We start from the raw sequence: 19,796 nt of genomic DNA, 5'->3' as shown, positions 1-19,796 counted from the left end.
TTGTTTTACTTGACGATTTGAAGCGGCTGAGACGACCCTTAACTGTGATGCGGTTCTTGGAACATATCTCAGGCGAACGCTAGTTTTGAACATTCGGCTGCGATTGCTTCATGGTAATAGTCGAAATCAATGGCCAATTTCGATGTGATTCAACGTTAGCAATTATAAATGTACGATGCGTACCTTACCTTGCCCATCTGGCATGAGGGCCGTGCTACAGGGCGGAGTGAAGAGCCGAGGCCCCCGCTGCCCAGTTTGCTCGACTTGGCACGTGTCAGGCCGTCCTTCCGAGATCACCCTGTACTACTATAGACTTTGCTGTACCGCCAGCCTTTTGAACCAATTGACTTGAACGTTCGAGCTATTTTCCGGCATTGGGCGCCTTATTTCTGAGAAGCACTCCTATTCAACTCGCCATTGCGGAAGGCTTATAGGCGAACCCGCAAAGGCGGGTGCCGAATTCACGTTTCACTTCGCAAGCTTCAGACGCCGAAAGCACCACTGCCGTACGCAGCTCTCCAGGCAAACACCCGATTGGCGCGCATTGTATATAAGAGCTGGGATAACACGGTCTGATACCGGTCATGGCTTCAAGAGATCCCGTCAGAGCACTGCGGACTCTGCTACGGACTACGCGACCCGGATCGCTAGCACAGCAACGGCGGACCTTATGCGTGGATTGCTTGACAAAAGCTGGCCGTCAGGGACCTTTGCGTACGAGTAAAAGCTCCCTGGCCCTGAGAACCAGCATACAGTATGCTCGAAGAGGCCAGGCCACCATGGCGGAGTACAGAACCAAGGAGTACAGCCCTGGTGGCCCCATGGCGGAGTACGATGCACGCGTAGAAGCCGGCAAGCTACGAGACGACGAGCACCAACGTTACTTGATCGAGTCGCTTCAAGATCTCTACAGGACCCTTCAGAACTATACTCCTCCGAAGGTCATTCCTCCCACGCTGGAATCCTTACAGCCTAAGAAAACGAGCTTCTTTGGTTCACTGTTCGGTGGGGAGGAACCTAAAGTCCGCATGGAACCCGCGGCCGGATTACCAAAAGGTCTCTACATGTACGGCGACGTGGGCAGCGGTAAAACCATGCTTATGGATCTGTTCTTCGATACGTTGCCGGAAAACATCCACTCCAAGACCCGCATCCACTTCCACAACTTCATGCAAAACGTGCACAAGGAATTGCACAAGATCAAGATGAAGATGGGCAATGACTTCGACGCAGTGCCCTTTGTCGCTGCGCAAATCGCCCAAGAATCATCCGTGCTTTGCTTTGACGAGTTCCAGTGCACAGATGTCGCAGACGCCATGATCTTGAGGCGTCTGATCGAATCTCTCATGGCTCACGGCACCGTCATGGTCACGACTTCCAACCGGCACCCGTCAGAACTGTACAAGAACGGCATTCAGCGAGAATCATTCATCCCTTGCATCAAACTGCTCGAAACTAGGCTCCAGGTCCTCAACCTCGACTCAACAACAGACTACCGCAAGATTCCCAGGCCGCCGTCTGGCGTGTACCACCACCCTCTCGACGACAGCGCGAAGCGACACGCAGAACGCTGGTTCCGCTTCCTCGGCGATTTCGAAAACGACCCTCCACACAAAGCTACCCAGACGGTATGGGGCAGGGACATCGATGTTCCTCGCGCAAGCGGAACAGCTTGCCACTTCACATTCCAGGAACTCCTGGGAAAGGCAACCGGCGCAGCAGACTACATCGAACTGGTCCGCAATTACGATACCTTTGTGGTAACGGACGTCCCGGGCATGAACCACCGTTCTCGCGACCTGGCAAGACGCTTTATTACATTCGTCGACGCAGTTTACGAGGGTCGGGCCAAATTAGTCCTGACGACCGCCGTGCCGCTCACTCAGCTCTTCATGTCGCGCGACGAAGTCGACAAAGCGATGGACGAGGCGGCCGGCGCTGGAAACAAGTCTGCGAAGGAGACGCAAGGCGAAGGCGCGGATTTCGACGCCGCGATGCGCAGTCTGATGGACGACTTGGGCATGAACATGTCCATGCTCAAGGGCAGCAGCATCTTCTCCGGCGATGAGGAGGCGTTTGCTTTCGCTCGTGCGCTTTCGCGACTGAGCGAGATGGGCAGCAAGGAGTGGGTAGAGCGCGGAATGGGTCTTGAGAAAGACGGTGGCCGCAAGGAGCAAGATGATTGGAAGAAGGTTAGAAGCCAATGGCGGCAGGATAGCATGTAAAGCCGAGATACAGACGCGATAAACCTATAGAGTACGCGGGTAAGAGCTGTCCAGCACAGCCGCTGGCACATCATGAATACGTTACGAAACGTCCTCACAATACTTTGTATTGCTCGAACAACACGGCAATCCTCAGTCTCGTCCATGCTGGCGCTCGAACCATGTCAGCAGCGTTTCCCATTTTCGGTCAAAGTTCCCAATTTTTGGGAACGGGGATGGTGGTTGGCATTGTCGGGGCCATTAGGGCTGCCTAAGCTGCGTGCCGCGCACGCGAAATGATGTATCCCCACAACCAAAGTGGAGGCACTTGTTCGACGCGATTCAGAATACTTTCAATAGACGGGAAGTATCGTGCACGCTGTGAACCCCAGCACCCTGTCAGAGGAAGCGCTGCAGATCAGTCGTGCATCAACCTCTCACATCTGTGAACCACAGTTGCAGGATTCACAGCCCCCTGTCGCCGCCACGTTGCTCTCAACGTGAAGCCCGTTCACCTGCCTATTGGGACCCGTACACGACGCTGCATTCCCCTGATGCGTCCTTTGGCCCGAGGCTGCTGATCGCGGAGGGATGTTAGACCGCGCAGAGCACTGACGAACGTTGGTCGTGCGGTCAACAGCTGCCCATGCAGCCCGTCAGCCAGCCACATGCGCAATGCGGCCGTCTGCACCATCCCCGGGCCGATCAACGAGCCAGCACGCCGTCGCCCGCCCCAGCGGTTCTGCTGTGTCGGCGGCGCCGTTCCGGCTGCGCGCGGTGCCCGGTTGGACATGTGGCACAGGGTGTCGGACCCGGTGCATGGCGGCAGGCCTGCAGCCCGTCCATTTCGGCTGTGTGGCAGGCGGCGCGCGAGGCTTGTCACATTCGTATCCTCTGGCCCTCTTCATCCTTCAGGCGTTGACTTGAGACAAAGGTCCGGCCCGACCACGAGGCCCAGCTGACTCTGCACTGTAGCGTGGCGCGGTAAGTCGTGCAGTGCAGGTACGCACGTACGGTGGTCGACAACGCCTTTCTTCGTGGCTTGCTCTGCCGACTCCCATGGCGAGGGCCGTCGGAGCACCTCGCTGCGCAGTGTGGGCCTCGCCCACAGGCAGGTCATCTCCCACCGCCAGTGGGCGACAGCCGACGTCCACCACCTCGCTCCCCCCCCCCCCCCGGCACCACCGTCGGTGCGGCCTGCAGTGCGGATCACAACTGCAGCTGCATGCACCCACCTGTCTGGCGCCGACCAGGGCCCCTGTCGAGTGCTGGCGCTGCGCCCAATGGGAAATCGTCGCCGTCCCGACACCAACGGCGATTCGATCCAGCGCAAGAAATGGACAGGCCGCCCAGCTTGCCGTGGCACGCAATAATAACGTGCATCACCCTGCCCTCCCCAGGCGGGCCTCCGTATCGGGAGGTCGCATCACAAAGACTGCCGTCGGCGCACAAGCCTCATGGCTGTCCGCGGCTCAGAACGAGAGGGGCAAGCAACGGGAGGCCAGAGACAAGACCCTGCCAATCTTCCAATTCCATGTGCCCTCTCGCGCTAGACTTCACACTACCCGTCTGCTCCAACGCGCTATTGCTGTCACACCAGCCACCATATCATCTGTACCTCTGCCATCCCGTCTTCCCTCGCACTTTGTTCCGCTTAGTGTCGAGAGGTGTTTGTGAATAATAGGCTCGCCATCAGGCCGCCTCCGCACGTGGCCCCCTCCGAGCTTGGCGACGGTCTCTAGGTTTGCGATCAGCAGCACGCATTCGCTGGCTTCGACAACACTCACATCGATGCGAGTTACTCTTGTGTCAGTACAGACACTGTCGTTTGGCGGTATCGGCTCTTCTCTGGAGCCAAGCGGATCATTTTCATCCCGGGTTGAGCGTTGAAGCCGGCAAATCGACATCAGCGCGCGGGACGCGGTGTGCACATCACGACTACTGCATCGCCAAAGCATGCGCTTAAAGCTCCCGTATCCGCCGACCTCTACGACCCTGCGCCGGTAACCTGAGCATGTCTTCGGGCAACGCGCATGATGCTTCCGAGGATGAGGACGACATCAAAGTCCCCCTGGACGGTACTGACACCAGCAAGGCCGAAGCAGCCTTGAAAGCCAAACTGTCGCGCAAGCGAACTAAGACCGGCTGTCTGACATGTCGCAAACGCCGCATCAAGTGCGGCGAAGAGCGGCCAGTATGCAAAAACTGCATCAAGTCGAAACGGCACTGCGAAGGCTACAGCCAGCGTGTGATATTCAGGCCACCCACGTTCGAGTATCGTGCAGCTCCCAATGGCGCAGCGCACATCACCTTCCAGGCCGGCAACATGGCAGCGCCCATGATTCCTGTGCATCCTGGACAGACGCCGCAGTATATGGTCGATCCCAATGCTTATCCGGACATTGTGCCCCAGCTCGACCAGCACTTCATGCCGTATCTTCAGCAATTTCAGCCCGTATCAGGCCAATTCATGCCTCAACAGCCGATGCAATTCCACCAAGGATATTCCATGCATCATCAAACCGTTCCCATCCAGCAGGCTATGCCTGTGCCTGAGAACTACAATATGCTTCAAGGGGGGCAACACCAGCAAGCGCCCCCGCCGTATCAAGTACCTTCGACGGCAGCTCGGATTCAGCCCATGGTGACCAACGTCCAGCCCTTCCAGACACCACATTACACACCGGCACAAACCGTCCCTGCGTACAATTTCAATCAGAGCGGCCAAGCTCCTCACGCTGCATCCGTAAACCAGGAAAGCACATGGCCAGATTCATCTGCTGCACCGGCGAACATGACTCCAACCACCCAAGTATCACCGACTTCAACAGTCCCAGTGCCAAAGTACGAGCCCAATCAAACTCCTATCCCTCATGCCGCAAAAAAATCGTGGGCGACTCCCACGTATACACCACGGCCAGAGCTCACTCGCCCGATCGATTACCAGCCTCCCGCACCTTCGAGCCAGGGACACCGAAATAGCTCGTTCACAATGCCTCCCTCTGCCACACCATCATCTACGCACGTACCCCATCAGATGTCTGACCCCGCGACACCGGACCTTTATGAATACCAAACGCAATATCAGGGGTCGCAGACTCAAACGCAGTGGCTCAATGATGCTGCCGTCGAAATAGTGGATGACGACTATTACGATGTTGATTCGGACGAGGACATGGATATTGATAAGCCGGCGGTGCAAATGCAGGATTTCAAACGACAACGCACTCTGAACAAGGCTTTGATGGGACAACATTTCAACGCGCACAACATGCAGATTCGCAGATACGACACCTTCCTCGAAGAAGGCATGCTGGAGAGATACAGAGTGGAATGGCATGCCAATCCCCTCAGAAATGCTGCCACCGCCCGCGTCTTCGCGCACTTTATCTCTGCGACCGGACCAAGTCTGTCTGTCTTCGAGAGGCATCCCGTCAACTCCTCGGTATTGTTCACCGAAGGCTCAGTGCCATTTTCTCAGCAGGGCTTGTGGACGTATACGATGCCAATGGCTGCGCTCCACCATCAAGGTCTGCTACATGCCATGCTAGCTTTATCTAGCTTGCACATCGCACGACTGCAGGGCGCATCCATCACTCCTTCCATGCAGCATTACGCGTGGGCCCTGAAACGCATCCACAGCTGCGTCGCCTCTCAAAATCCCAAAAAGCGCTTGCAAGTCACCACGATTGCAGCATCCATGCTACTCGGCTTCTACGAGATCATGACAGCGGATCACATGAAGTGGAACATGCACCTGGCAGGCGCGAAGCAACTGTTCGTGGAAACCGATTTTGCCGGAATGACTCGCCAGTACCGCCAGCTGAAGAGGGAAAAGGCCGCCCATGATCAGATCCAAAGACGGAGGAACTCTTTCTCGGCCTATCTCAACCGCGAAGAAGATTTCGAAGATCATTTCAATGACGTCGATGAGCAGCTGATAAGCACACTTGTCGGGCGTGAGGTGAGGTACGAAGCCCAGGGGTATGTCGAGGCCGCAGAAGCAAGACTCCCTCCAAAACTGGACCTGAGCAATTTTGAGATCCTTAAAGACCTGTTCTGGTGGTACTGTAAGCAGGATGCCTACCAGAGCATCGTAAGTGGTAATCCTCTGCTGTAAGTGAAGTTCACCGTATCTGTCGAGACAGCTTTACTGACATCTAGAAGCTTGGACTACCATCGTTGGTCTGATTGCCCACCTCGTGCTGCGATTGGCAGACCTGATGCTGTGTATGGCTCTTTCGACCATTTGATATTATTGCTGGGCAGAATCGCAGACTTCGCAGCTCGAGATAGAGAGAGAAAGCTCAAGCAGATGGCTCTCAACGGTGGCCAGTGGCGTCCAGCACCAGGCATGAACATTCCTCGACCGCCTCAACCTCCACCTGGCCAAGGACCTCCTCCAGGCCCACCTCCTCCGCAAGCTCAACCGACATTCTTCGGCATGGCACCACCTCCCCGATCGAACGTGCAGATGCCTTCCTCCTACAATCCCGCACAGGGAGTGCAGACCCCTCAGGAAACCAGATCGCCTGAGACTTTCGACATGCAAATCGCCACGGCAGCAGCACTGGAAGAATACGGCAAAATCCGAGCAGCCCTCCGCGCTTTCGTCGCCGCCCTCAGCGGCGAAGCCTTCCAACACCTCGACGCCGACTGCCACACGCCCCTCGACACGCCCTTCGGCTCCGCCCTCTTCTACCGCTCCTACGACATCGGCTGCCTCTGGGCCGTCTACAACATGTGCGAGATCATCGCCATCCGCTCGCACCCGCACATGCACCCCGCATCTCACGCCGCCGCCGCCATCGCCGCCAAAGACACCGCCTTCTACGCCAACCAGATCGGCCGTATCGCCGCCGGCATCGTCCCCGGCCCCGCCAGCCAACCTCTCAACCCGACCCTCGGCTCCGCGCTCTGCGAGAGCTGCATGCCCTCCTTCTTCGCCGCCGTGCAGTACCAGCGCCCGGACCAGCGCCACGAGACCGTCATGCGCATCTACGGCATCGCGCTGCGCACCGGCTGGGGCAGCGCGGAGCTCATCGCCGCCGGCTGCGAGACGGCGTGGGTCAAAGCCGCCGATGCGGGCCGCGGCCCGCCCTACCAGAGGGTTGTCAGGCCGGAGCACTCGGACGATCCGAGGCTGAATGGGAGCTGGGAGCGCTTGGATCCGGACGCGAAGCCGGAGGAGATGGATGATAGCGATCGCAGGCTGGTGACTGTTAAGCCGACTGCGAGGCTGAATTGGGCGATTGGGGTTATGGGCATGGAGGATGATGTTGGGAAGGGGTAGGTGTGTTTGTAGGTAGTTGCTTCTTCAACGATTCCAGCATTCGGCTGGCCTGGTCGCTCTTGGCAACATTGATATTTCCTTTGGTCTATGTTCTCGCGATCATGCTACCTACCAGGTGTAGTCCAGCGTCGGACGGCTGACAGAAACCCTCGAGGAGTATGCCTTGCCAAGTTGAGAGTCATGCAGCAACCATTGCGCGGAGTCTACTATTGCTGGTGGGTATTACGTGACTATTGATTGACTGGAAGAAAAAAACCTCGATTCTTCAGGGCCCGTTGAAAAAGTGACAAAACTCGCTCAATTCTGAGAAGCGAGCTGCCTGAGAAGGGACATGCTCTGAGATGGTGCCTCTGAGATGGTGACATTATCCCTAGTCGCCAGAGTGTCTCACATAATACCATTCTTCGAACTTCAAGCCTCTTCGATCAGTTACACCGCAGCTTCATGGGGAAAAAAGTCGTGTCTGCGGGGTATCGTACTCGATATAAGTCACAGAATGTTATTACATCGTATACTCCTCAAAAGTCGGGCAAAATGAGAGGAATCAGGCCAAAAAAAAGTGAAGCTGACCCGATTTGAACGGATGACCTTGTGGATACTCCTTGAACTGGAATCACACGCGCTACCGCTGCGCCACAGCTCCGAACGTTTTATTCTATATTCAATTTTCTATTCCTATATGCATTAACAAATTTGTAAGTAAAACGGAATGATTTCGAACAAAGGTGGAAATAATTATTCTGGGATATTCACCTTAAGTATGATAGTTCACAAAAGTATAAGAACAACCAATATAATCCCAAGTCCGAATCTACTAACGTATGAAAACTTCCGGATGTTTGTATCGGCGAAGGTCTACAGTAGTCGCATCGTCACTCTGCACACACTGAACTCAAGTGCTCATCTCAGCGCCATGTAAGTTATTGTCCAGGCACCCGACAGCGCCCTTTTGACACCGGAAACTTTCCTCTGAACGGGGGTATGACAACCTCTCGATATTCCCTGAATCCACAGTAACTCTCAAATGTATAAAAACATACTTTTATCGAATGTCCCACCAATTCGGGACATCATAATCATCTCTCGACAACGGAACTAGGGTTAGGGTTGGGGTAATATTTACCCCAGGTGCCACCACACGACTGCGTGTTCGAGTCCGATGAGAAACCGCAGTGCCGCCTGGTATCGCGATGCAGACCAAGTAATCTGAAGCTAGAATGGTCGTAAAGGAGTATTTCTGAAGCATTTGCTACACCCTGGGGCGCAGGGCTGAGGTTAATGCATAGTCGTGCAACTGATTTGACCATCGACCACCTTATTTCTGCCGTGCATACATAGAACCAGGTTCACTGATCGGCCTGGCTATAAGTCCTTGAAAAGGCGTATCAAAAGGTTGGACGAGATCGGGCAGGTGGCGGGGCAGCGTGGATACGCAGTCATAGCATTTTATACATCTCACCAACTTGGAAGCCTATCGCCCGTATCTAACATATATCCGACACCCACCCGCTGATGCATGCCGCACCTATCTATGTACAGTGAGCGGAGCGTGCAGATTCCCCTCTTATTCCTCCCCACAGACCACAGACCGCCAGGCCAGTCCGTGCAATGCGAAACCGAAGACGCCAGACACCGCCTGCTAGCAAAGTCAAGAAAGGTTCGCAATGCTTGCTAAAATCTCAGATCGCCACCTCGATGAGGCCACGTCGTGTATACACCGATCAGTCACGGTCCTCCTCATCGTCGCGCTCCTCTTTGGGCGGCTTAGCGAGCTCCTTCTTCCAGCGAGCGTTTGCCAGCGCTTCATCGACGTCGGGGAAGACGAGGCTGAAGACGTCGGAGTACCAGTCGACGGGCTTGCCTTCGATGCCTTCTTTGATGTTCTGGAGATGATTGTCAGTATTGGATTGAAAGTCTTAGGGTACAAGAAAACTCACCTCTGGCAGTTCGATCCAGTCACTCAGACAATCTCTGGGGAAGATGATCATCTTGGCACCAGCGCGGCGGGCGGCCACAGTCTTCTCACGAAGACCACCAATGCGAAGGACCTTGCCGGTGACAGTGAGCTCACCGGTCATGGCGATGGTTGGGTCAAGCGGCCGGTCAAGGCCAAGAGACAGCAAGCTGGAGGCCATGGTGATACCAGCACTGGGGCCGTCCTTCTGGACAGCACCCTCAGGGCAGTGAAGATGGATGCGAGCCTTCTCAAAGAACTTGTTGTCGGGAAACTTCTTCGCCATGAAGCCCTTGGCGAAAGAGTAGGCAATCGATGTGCTTTCCTTCATGACGGCCTTGAGGTTACCGGTGCGCTCAAGACCGGGACGAGAGTGGTAAGAAAGAGCGTTCTCAAGGATGGACTCCACGTAGAGCGCAGCGCCACCCATGGAAGTCCACGCGAGACCCATGGCAACACCAGGGGGTGTAACATCATAGAGACGATCGGCAGTGAAGATAGGCGGACCGACGAAGTCCTTGAGGTTGTCCTTGCCGACGTCGATACGGACGTGGTCAGGAACCTGAAGCGCCACTCGGGGCGCCTCAGTCGTGGTCTCCTTCTCAACATCCTCAGGGGTATCCTTGACGTCGGTCTCGTCCTTCTCCGACTCTTCAGCGGCCTTCTTGCCCTCTTCAGTCATAGCCTTGTCTTCACTGAGCACATCCTCACCAAGCTCTTGAATGATCTTCAGTGCGGACTTGCGGTAGACCTTCTCAATCTGCTTCTTCAGGTTTCGCACGCCAGATTCGCGGCAATACTTGTTGATAAGCTCGATGATAGCCTCCTTGTCGATTTGGACAGCGACATCCTTGAGACCACTGAGCTCCTTGGCTTGAGGTGACAGATACCGCTCAGCAATGGCCATCTTCTCGTCAGCGACGTAACCGGAGAGCTCGATCATCTCCATACGGTCGAGCAGCGGACGAGGGATAGTGTCCGTCATGTTGGCAGTGCAGACAAACAGCACCTTGGAGAGGTCAACAGGAACATCCATGTAGTGATCGAGGAAAGAGCTGTTCTGCTCAGGATCGAGCAGTTCGAGCAAGGCACTCGAAGGATCGCCCTGGTGACCACGTCCAATCTTGTCGATCTCGTCAATCAGCACAAGCGGGTTCTCAGTCTGGCACTTCTTGAGGGCTTGGATGATGCGGCCAGGAAGAGCACCGACGTATGTTCTCCTGTGACCCTTGATTTCCGCAACATCGGTCAAGCCACCGACACTGAAACGGTAGTACTGACGACCCAAAGCGCGTGCGATAGACTTGCCAATTGAAGTCTTACCGACACCAGGCGGACCGACCATGCACAGAATCTTGCCTTCCACAGTACCGCGAAGCTTTCCGACCGCGATGAACTCCAGAATGCGGTCCTTGACATCCTTCAAGCCATGGTGATCCTCATCCAGGACATCACGGGCGTGCTGAATGCCAAAATTCTCAGCGCTGCGCCTGCCCCAAGGGATCTGAGTGAGCCAGTCAAGATAGTTCCTTGTGACGTTGAACTCGCTTGCAGCAGGCTCAAGGTGGGCGAGTTTGCTGAGCTCCTCGTCGAAAACCTTCTTAACGGGTTCAGGCATGGCCAGCTTCGCGGCCTTCTCCTTGAACTTCTCCACAAGCTTATCCTTGCCATCGCTTTCCAGACCAAGCTCGCGACGGATGCCCTTCATCTGCTCCATAAGCCAGTACTCGCGCTGACGCTTCTGGATCTTGCTCTCAACATCCTTCGAGATCTTGCTGCTCAACTGAGCGTTCATGTATTCCTTTTTGATGACCTCGAGAGCCTTGCTCAAACGCTGCTCGATGTTCAGCGCCGCAAGGACTGCTTGAGCCTCCTCCATCTCACCGCCCGAGACAGCTGCTGCAAAGTCTGCAAGCTTGGCAGGCTCATCCGCAATGTTGGCTGCGGACTGCGACATCGCGAAGGCAGAAACATGGTCGCGGAAGAGATGGTTGATATTGCCGATATCCTTGCAGGTGTTGACGATTTCGGAGACAAGAGCGCGCACAGTAGGGGAGCGCTTGTCGAAAGGCTCGTTAGCCAGGTTGTCCACGTTCACCAAGCTGACTGCCCAATCATGCAGGAAAGCAGTAGGACCAGAGGCAACGGCAGGCTTTTGCGCGGGCGCCTGCTCTTTGGCCACGCTCTGCTCCTCGAAGCTGGCAACCACATCGCCCTTGTTCTCCTCACTCTCAGATTGCTTTCCCTCCTCTTCCGGCGGTGGGGTCTCAATGGTCGCCTTTGCAGGTCCTGAGCCCTTAGAAGGGTTTACACCTGACCTGTTCGGAGGCAAAAGCTCGCTGAGCTTGATTCTCCTGTGAGGGTAGAGCACGGCTTGAAGCGCCTTCTCATCGCCTGATCCTGCCGGAAAGGCGCCAGTAATCTGACAGAACGTGCCGACATCGTAGACCTCGCTAGGATCGTTGATAACATCCTGACTGCTGTTGGGGTCCTTGAGCAAGAACGCACCGACATAGCTCTGACCCTGCTTGAGCAACTCCTGGCAGGCTGCGATGACAACCGGATCTCTGATTGTGATCGCCTTGTAGAAGCCAGGGAACAGCGGGCGCTGCGCGATGGGGATGGCCATGACTTGAGGGTAGACATCAGGAGGAGAGGGCTTGATCAAATCACGCCCTTGGGCCTTCCGTTTCTTGTTGCCTCCGTCGCCACCTCCAGAGCCCGACTCGCCGCCGCTTCCACCACCAGCACTGGCGGCTTTGCCATCCGCAGCGCCAGGTATAGGTGTCGGCTCCGGCGACTTCACCTTGGCCTCTGCATCCTCCTCTTTGCCGTGCTTCTCTTCTACATCTTTCTTGTGCTCTTCCTTGACCTCGTCTTCAGGCGATGATCCGGGAGGCTTCTCCCTTCGTCTCGACACGGATGACGAAAAGTCTCGTGACCCAAAGATGCTAACTCCGCTCCTAGAAAGTTGAACCGTTCTCCCAGAAGCCGCGCGTGATGCCGGAAGGGTTGACGGCGTCCATGATGGTGCTCTGCATGCGGCGCAGACCCCTCTGCTTGAACTATAGTATCTTCGAGATGTTTGCTGAAGCGCGTGCCGCCACGGGAGGTTCTGTCCGTATCCCATTTCCTGTAGACCTCTGGACCGTCGTGTCGGAAGGGGATTTATTAAAGAGTGTAATAGGGAGTCTGCGATCCGCCCTCAAATATGTACGAGATGCGCAACTGGAAGAGGTGGATGTGTAGCAGTGCGAGACACTCGAGAGGTCGAAGATGGTGACACTGGTCGGCATGAGCTGTTCGGTAGCCTGCCGCCGCCGCCACCGGCCAGTGCTCGCGCGAGCTTCCATTTCGTCATGAGCTGCAACCACCGCGGCGAGCCGACGCCGCTCGGCAATGCCTCATTGATCTTATCTTCATTCGATCTTTGACTGATAATCCATTGATGAACTCACATTTTCCTGTGCCTGCATAGCCATCTATTATTGCCAGCCTGCTGATACTTCCTCACCATTGCCTCATATTATGCCACTCTGTACGCACCGCCAAGTTAGTGAAAACATCCACGCCGTCAAGCGTGTTAGGTAACATTTGATAGATGCTATGTCAGACGGAAGAGATCGGCAGATGACCGTTGCACCCGATGTCCGGCGACTTCATTCTTCATGAACAGCTCTATTAGTTACCTGAAATCATCACGTATACTTCATCATGAAGCTACAGCAGTTCGCTGCCATCGCTGTGGCAATCTTCGTGTCATTTGCCAATGGTGATACATCGCCGCAAGATTTAGCCTTGCGCATGCTTGCGAGCATTGAGAACAGAGGACAAGCTACTATCGACAGCGGTGCTAGTACCGGCTTTATCCAAGTGGTATGTCAATACACAGCTAGGATATTTCGTTTGTCAGGTCTTGGGCTCACGTCCTCACTAGGGGCTCTTCTGGCAAGCTCTCGCTGTAGTGACGGAGTCTGCTCCTTCGACAGTCGAAAACGATGGCCTTCGACCTTTGCTCTCAGAAAGTCTTGCCTCGAGCATACCCTCACTGATGAATTCGACGCGTGATGCTGGTCTCCCTCTTGATCGATTCTCCCTTGGGTCAGCGATGGTAGCTTCTCAGAATGCAAGCTTCCTTCCTACAATTGAAGCTCTGAACGCATCTCTGGAATTGCAGCCGCGAAATGAGAATGGAGGCCTGTGGTACTACAACAACTTACAAAACCTCACGGCCTACCAAAACCTAAGCTATTTGGATGGGATGTACTCATTTGCCCCTTACATCACCATCCAGGCAAGCCTCAGTAATCACTCATCGCAACCACTAGCAGCACTCGAAATGGCTCTCGAACAGATTCAAATTCTCCACGATATCTGTGTGAGGCCTTCAGGGCTCTTGGTGCACGGTTACGATGCGTTGAAGGCACACAACTGGGCCAACCAAACCTCAGGCGCAAGTCCCGAAGTCTGGGGCAGAAGTTTGGCCTGGTATTCTCTGGGGATGCTCAATACTCTCGAAATTGCTGCTCGGAGCCCGACATTGAAAGGATTAGAGACATTCGAGACTCTAAGGTCACTGTTCCAGGAAACCATGCTCGCACAGATCCAAGCCGCAGAGCACAGCAAAGCAATGACCAACCGACCAGGAGTGTGGCAAGTGGTCGATCGTCCTGGAAATGCGGGAAACTTCGTCGAGGCCAGCAGCAGCTTCATGACGGTGTACAATCTGCTCCGAGGTGCACGCTTACACCTTTTTAGCGACTCGAAGGAAGGCCAAAACTGCACGAACAGCGCCCAGTCGATCGCAGAAGAGATCTATGCGACTGTTTCGCAACAGTATCTCATTACCTACGCCAACGGCACGCTGAGTCTGAATGGTACGAGCAGCGTCGCAAGCCTAAGCCCGCAGAATGTGAGCTACGAGTATTACGTCTCACGGCCAACAGAACTGGACTCTCTCATCGGGACCAGCGCCTTTTCGCTTGCTTCATACGAGATGGGAAAGCTGCAGTCTTAAATGAATGATGTTGGCTCCGACTCGACCTAGATCTGAAAGGGAGGTCAAAACAGTCTTGCTGGCTCGCGAACAGAAAGGAAACCTGTCAGGTCCCGTCAAACGACGCTCCGTTTGGCCGACCCAAATTACTCACAATCAATATCAAATGAACTGAATAGGTGTGTTATGCCCGGATGTTCTAGACTGTGAGCAGAAACAATTACATCGATTAATTGTAAGATAGAGACTAGAAGCACATACGACCACAGGTCAGTGAAAACTGGGCATCCCGTCCGCTCTGCCATACATAAGCACTGAACCGGGCGACTAGTACTAGAGTGGGTGACCATCTGGGAATCCCGCCTGTTGTATGTTTTTGCTTTTTGCTCGTTCGTCATCATAGGCAAAGTCGAGTGGACGTGTAGACGGCCGTGCCTTCAATCACACTTGCTCGTATATACCATGATGGCACCCCAACAAGACCGTATTGTACTTGTAATGAGGATTTCGCAGATTGAACGAATAGTTCACTGCATGTTACCAGTGCTGCCTCAATAATGTTTTGATCTTACATATCATCAGGATTGAATACGTCTGGCCTGGCTCTGCTCCCTTGAGCAGCGCTGATGCTCAATCGCCTCCGGCTTCGTTCTTCCTGCTCCAGCCTCTCACGCTCTTCTTCCTCTGCTCTTCTCTTATCCGCCTCTGCCTGCTCCTCCGGGCTGAGCATACTGCTCGGATCTCTTCCGTCCTCAATCATCCGCTGGATGTCCGCCAGCGCACCCTGTTGTATGATTCCGTGACTTGGCCAAGGTTCAAATGGCAGATTGTTGAACGATTCCAGCCAGTCTTGCGAGTGCTGGGGCATGGCTTGTAACCCGACGATTTCGGATCGCGCGTAAGGTGTATTCTCGCTATCCTGAGCTCCAGGAGGTGGTGTGGCCATTCCGTTCGTGATTTGAGCTTGCGCCTGCTCGTCAAACGTGTTGGGCAACTTGACTTCTGGTATAGGTTTGCGAAAGGTGGGCGGGATGGTCGTTTTCGAGATGAACTTCGCATATCGCAGCAGCTCTTCAACGTCAACTTCGCGCCGTGACTTTTGGGCACTGTCGTCCGCGGGGATAGCGATGACATCTTTGCGCGCGTCGGCTAGGAGTTTGACGGTGTCTTTGATGTTCTGGTCCAGAGATTCCGTGGTGCGGCGCAGAGCGGTTAGCCGAGCATAGTTGGCCTGGTGCCGCGATACTTGGAGACGTTAATTTTGAGCGACGATCAGTCGTGCGCGACCACTTACGCTGTTCTAGATCTTCATTGACGGCGTCGTCTGCAGCTAGAAGCTCGTCCGCCGCAGCAGGTGAGGGATTGTATGCGGCGATGGAGTCTGTCAGCCGCTGTAGGCTGTCCTCCATCCGCCGATAGCTGGTCTGAAACTGCGCGAACATATTTCCTGCCTTCTCACCGAGCCTGCTCGGCTCCGTGTTCAAGGCGCAATGGAGCTGGCGGTCAGCGCATTCGGCACGTAGAGTTTCAAAGCTCGGCTTCACGAGCTCGACGAGCCCGCGACGCGACCCTGCATGCTCACATCACATCACCGCGGGCGACTTCCGCTTCTCTTCGACCATCATAGGCAGAAGCATCCAACGATGCCATCTTCCCTGGCGCCTCTGCGGACATTTTAATACAGTTCATTGATTCTGCTTACGACTGTCTTGTGTTGCGAGTGCGATGTTGCAAGAACCTTGCTCACCAATGCCTGGCTCACTTCGCTCGTCAAGTGCGTGTTGAATGGCACGGGCTTACCCCAACCCTAACCCTACTTACACACCTCCCATTTGCCTTACCCTCACCTTCTTCGATGGTGCATGGTTATAGAGCCTTTGATGTACATTGGACGAGATGATCGTGCATATACTATATTTCGAGTTGAATCTGACCCTCTGTGATGACGTCTGTAGCGTGCGAGCCTCATTTAAGCATTTATTCATCAACGATGGATAATCTAGGTGGTAAGTGCAAAACTTGACTCGGAATCGCGTGCATTCGAAATAGGTCGAGATGTACCAGACACCTACTGTACTAAAACAAAGACCAAGAGTAGCTTTCACTTTTGCAATTGTGATCAGTCACAACTACTATGCTACACTCGTTCGACGGTACCGTTCTCGAGCACGCTTTAATGCCGAACCTTGGAGACAGATCCATTAGATGCACCGTCGGTCACCTATAAAGCAGCTTCGCATAACGTCAAAGTTACGTTGATAATTATTGAAGTTCGAGATAGCTTGCTGCAGTATCTAAGCCGTACATTATTATTCGCTGACGTATCGTTAGTATGGCCAACGAATGCCGGATGTCGGATGAACTGATCTTTGCAAGTTCCATCGCCTTAGCCTGTCACTTGGCTGGCCGGCTGCCTCAGCCCTCCAGCGCTTGCCCAGCGCTTCATGACACGCGACTCTGTCCTCCTCTCCATCCTTCAACAAGACTTATCGACGGAACCAGGTCCGCAAGGACTTCAGGCAGCAGCAAGTGCTTGTCTGAGAGTGCGGACAGTCGGCAACGCGCCGATTGAGACCGAACGCGATGCTGCGGGTGTGAAATGAGACAGGGGAGGTGAGTCCCGCCGGACGTCAAGCGCTCCTGATTCAAGGACCATGTCCTTTCGCAACAGCGAAGAGCTACACCAGCAACAATGGAGGGAGACACACTTCCTATATACGATGCGAAGGCACACTTGAGGCGCCATTCGCGAACTCTGTTGTGATTACTCGTTGCTGCGAGTCCGAAGCCTTTCTAGCGCAAATCGCCAGGACTTCAAGATCGGCATCGGCGGCTGCGCCCGCATTCTGAGACCCTCAATTACGGAATTTCCTATAAACCACTTCTGCTATTGCTCTGCCTCATCTCTCTGCCTACCCGTCATGCAGATCCTCAGACATGTCTCGCTGGATCCTTTGACCGCCGACAACACGCTGCGCGCCTGGAGGCCGTCGGCAAAACATCGAAGCGCAAGCCCTCAGAAGAGTCGTCAACCACAAGCGCCCACGGCAGCGCGAAAACATGAAACGATTGGCGAGACTGCCAGCGAGCATGCGACTTGCTGCATCATTCGGCAGAGGCTCACTGCCAGTGCTTGACCCGTCATCAGTTCTGCATCAGACGTAGGGGTGTGCACAGTGGAGCCGTCTGCACGGCAATCAAGGTGGGCTTGGTGGCGCTCGCGCTTTCTCTTATACCCTCGCGACTTTTATTATCATCATCTTACCGTTCTCATCGTCTTCATCTTACCGTTTGTATTCGCAATCGTTGCGAACCGCTCAACTGCTGTACATCAATGCCAATATCGGGTTCGACCTTTTCGGCTCGATCAACAGCGCGTTCACGCTCCCTAACGCCTGCCTCCTGAGCTCCTTTCCAATGAATCCCTGATGTGGGTGTGAAGCTTGCCCGGCAGTATATATCGCGACGGTCGTCCGCAATTTCAGTCATGTCTGGGACATCTTTGATGAGAAACGACACTGGGAAATGGAGGGACTAACGCCAGAGCAGGCTGCTGTGGCCGCTCAATGGGGACCGAATATCGGTCCACCTGGCCCAGTCAGCTACATCTTGCATGTGTTGATGTCTCAAGACGACGAATCATCAAATGATGCTGCCAACAACGCTGCCAACAACGCTGCTACTGGAAATAGCGCCGACCAACAAGCGTCCGAGGCGCCTGTGGCAAATCAACCAACATCCACTACAACCTTCGACACTGTCTCTAACTCTGCTACCGCATCCAGTTCGTCAGAGACATCGGCATCCACTACTTCTACTACATCAGAAACAACTTCTTCAGCGGCGTCCAGCACGTCAGACGTCAGCTCAATCTCCCAAGATACATTCTCTTCATCAATCTCGGACCCCACAACTACGACCAACGACTGGCCTCGATTCTCCTTGAGTATTACGACAACGTCCAGTGTTTCATCGTCTGTCTCAACTTCTTCCGCCGAATCATTTTCCTATGACCCAATTGGCGGTTCAATCTCTTTCGCACCAACCACCAGCTCTGCATCGAGCTCGTCTACAGAAACCCCAACTTCGACTACCAGCCCCACCCTGACTGGGGACCTCGGTGCAGATGCAACAGAAACAGCTTCTTCAGACATGGTTCACATGTCCAACGCTCGCAAGCAGGCCATCGTTGGTGGCCTCGCTGGTGCCATCGGCGCCCTCGTGCTAGTCGGTCTTTTGCTATGCTTCTGCCTTCGCCGTCGTCACAGGCGTGATGACGAAGAGGAAGACGAGGAAGATGGCCTTAAGAAGCCCGAAAAAGTACAGAAAGACCTGAGAAAAGCTCCCAGCACCATTCGCCTATGGAGCGATATGGCTCTGGGACGCTCGCCTGCACGCTCCACCCCCGAGATCTCTAGACCGAGAACACCGTCCCCGGTGGATGGAAGCCTCATTCGTGTCAGTACTGAGCACTGGACAAGACCATTCGTGCGAAAAGAAGGCCTTAGGGAGTCCCTAGAACCAGCCCCCCTACGAGTCGTCAATGGCGGTTCATCAAGGTCTTCTACGCCTCAGGAAGAGCGGCAAAATGGGTTTATCCGCAAGCAACGCTCTGCCTTAGCAGCCTTCCTCCAAGATGGGCCTAGAACCAACTCACGGAATGCTGTCAGGCGGGGCCCCATCTCTTACCCCAAGCCCATGGCTGGTGATCCCAAATACTCCAGCAAAGCTACTGTTGATAGCGGCGCTGAGACCCCCAGATCCATGAACTCGATGCCATCAGACACGAGCTCACCTATGGTTGTTCAAAAACCGCCCGAGGATCCATTCTTCCAGTCCACGCCGATGCTATCGACGATGGAGGAGGTCGCGCCACCCATGGGCATGCGCAAATCGCCCGTCGAGCGCACCGTCAGCCATTTTGGCAAGAACGCCAACCCATTTAGAACCCAGGTCGTGCCTTCTGTGGCACTACCGCCCCGCATCTTCAGCTACAGTAACCCTGACATGCGCGCGTCTACCATACGCCCATTGAACGTCAGGAGGAGTAGCATTGGGAGCACTTATTCCCAAAAGACCAGGAGAGATACCGCGGCCACAATGCCTCGGGTGAGCGATCAATTTGATCTCATGATCAGCCCCGATCAAATGCCGCCAGCGTCCGGCATCCTGGCGAAAGCAGCAGAGTACGAGGAGAGGGAGAAGGAGAAGAAGGCAACCAAGAAACAGCAGGAGCAGCAAAAGAAAGAGGAAACACCCTCGCTCGACTCTTCGCCTAATTGGAAGCTGTACGAGGGCACATAAGCTTGGCTCGGCCAGCCCGGGCGCAAGAGGAGGAAGAAAAGCAAC

The 19,796-nt window shown here is 54.7% G+C and overlaps 6 protein-coding genes across 6 annotated transcripts; 4 read left to right on the top strand and 2 right to left on the bottom strand.

Annotated features, from left to right (window-relative positions):
• Positions 1-584: 584 nt before the first annotated feature.
• On the top strand, positions 585-2,225 carry WHR41_00749 (uncharacterized protein; the record flags this gene model as incomplete). Its single annotated transcript, XM_069369355.1, has 1 exon — positions 585-2,225. One exon carries the CDS (start codon positions 585-587, stop codon positions 2,223-2,225), a length of 1,641 nt encoding a protein of 546 aa, XP_069233534.1.
• A 1,993-nt stretch (positions 2,226-4,218) lies between these two features.
• On the top strand, positions 4,219-7,497 carry WHR41_00748 (uncharacterized protein; the record flags this gene model as incomplete). Its single annotated transcript, XM_069369354.1, has 2 exons — positions 4,219-6,320; positions 6,372-7,497. 2 exons carry the CDS (start codon positions 4,219-4,221, stop codon positions 7,495-7,497), a joined length of 3,228 nt encoding a protein of 1,075 aa, XP_069233535.1.
• Positions 7,498-8,917: 1,420 nt separating this feature from the next.
• On the bottom strand, positions 8,918-12,723 carry pim1 (Lon protease-like protein, mitochondrial). The gene is made up of 2 exons (XM_069369353.1): positions 9,435-12,723; positions 8,918-9,380 (listed from the first exon to the last, which is right to left on the bottom strand). The coding sequence occupies exons 1-2, from the start codon at positions 12,579-12,581 to the stop codon at positions 9,219-9,221; spliced, it is 3,309 nt and encodes a 1,102-aa protein (XP_069233537.1). The 5' UTR covers positions 12,582-12,723; the 3' UTR covers positions 8,918-9,218.
• Positions 12,724-12,966: 243 nt separating this feature from the next.
• On the top strand, positions 12,967-14,744 carry WHR41_00746 (uncharacterized protein). Its single transcript, XM_069369352.1, has 2 exons — positions 12,967-13,327; positions 13,389-14,744. The coding sequence occupies exons 1-2, from the start codon at positions 13,166-13,168 to the stop codon at positions 14,466-14,468; spliced, it is 1,242 nt and encodes a 413-aa protein (XP_069233571.1). The 5' UTR covers positions 12,967-13,165; the 3' UTR covers positions 14,469-14,744.
• A 56-nt stretch (positions 14,745-14,800) lies between these two features.
• On the bottom strand, positions 14,801-15,966 carry med4 (Mediator of RNA polymerase II transcription subunit 4). Its single transcript, XM_069369351.1, has 2 exons — positions 15,742-15,966; positions 14,801-15,692 (listed from the first exon to the last, which is right to left on the bottom strand). Exons 1-2 carry the CDS (start codon positions 15,887-15,889, stop codon positions 15,016-15,018), a joined length of 825 nt encoding a protein of 274 aa, XP_069233536.1. The 5' UTR covers positions 15,890-15,966; the 3' UTR covers positions 14,801-15,015.
• Positions 15,967-17,972: 2,006 nt separating this feature from the next.
• On the top strand, positions 17,973-19,751 carry WHR41_00744 (uncharacterized protein; the record flags this gene model as incomplete). Its single annotated transcript, XM_069369350.1, has 1 exon — positions 17,973-19,751. The coding sequence occupies one exon, from the start codon at positions 17,973-17,975 to the stop codon at positions 19,749-19,751; it is 1,779 nt and encodes a 592-aa protein (XP_069233570.1).
• Between the last annotated feature and the right edge of the window lie 45 nt (positions 19,752-19,796).

The sequence above is a fragment of the Cladosporium halotolerans genome (assembly GCF_011745625.1).
Source record: "Cladosporium halotolerans strain TM138-S3 chromosome Unknown Sca2, whole genome shotgun sequence".
Classification (NCBI taxonomy): Eukaryota; Fungi; Ascomycota; class Dothideomycetes; order Cladosporiales; family Cladosporiaceae; genus Cladosporium; species Cladosporium halotolerans.
The sequence above is the reverse complement of the archived record's forward strand: the minus strand, read 5'-3'. Positions and strand labels throughout refer to the sequence as shown.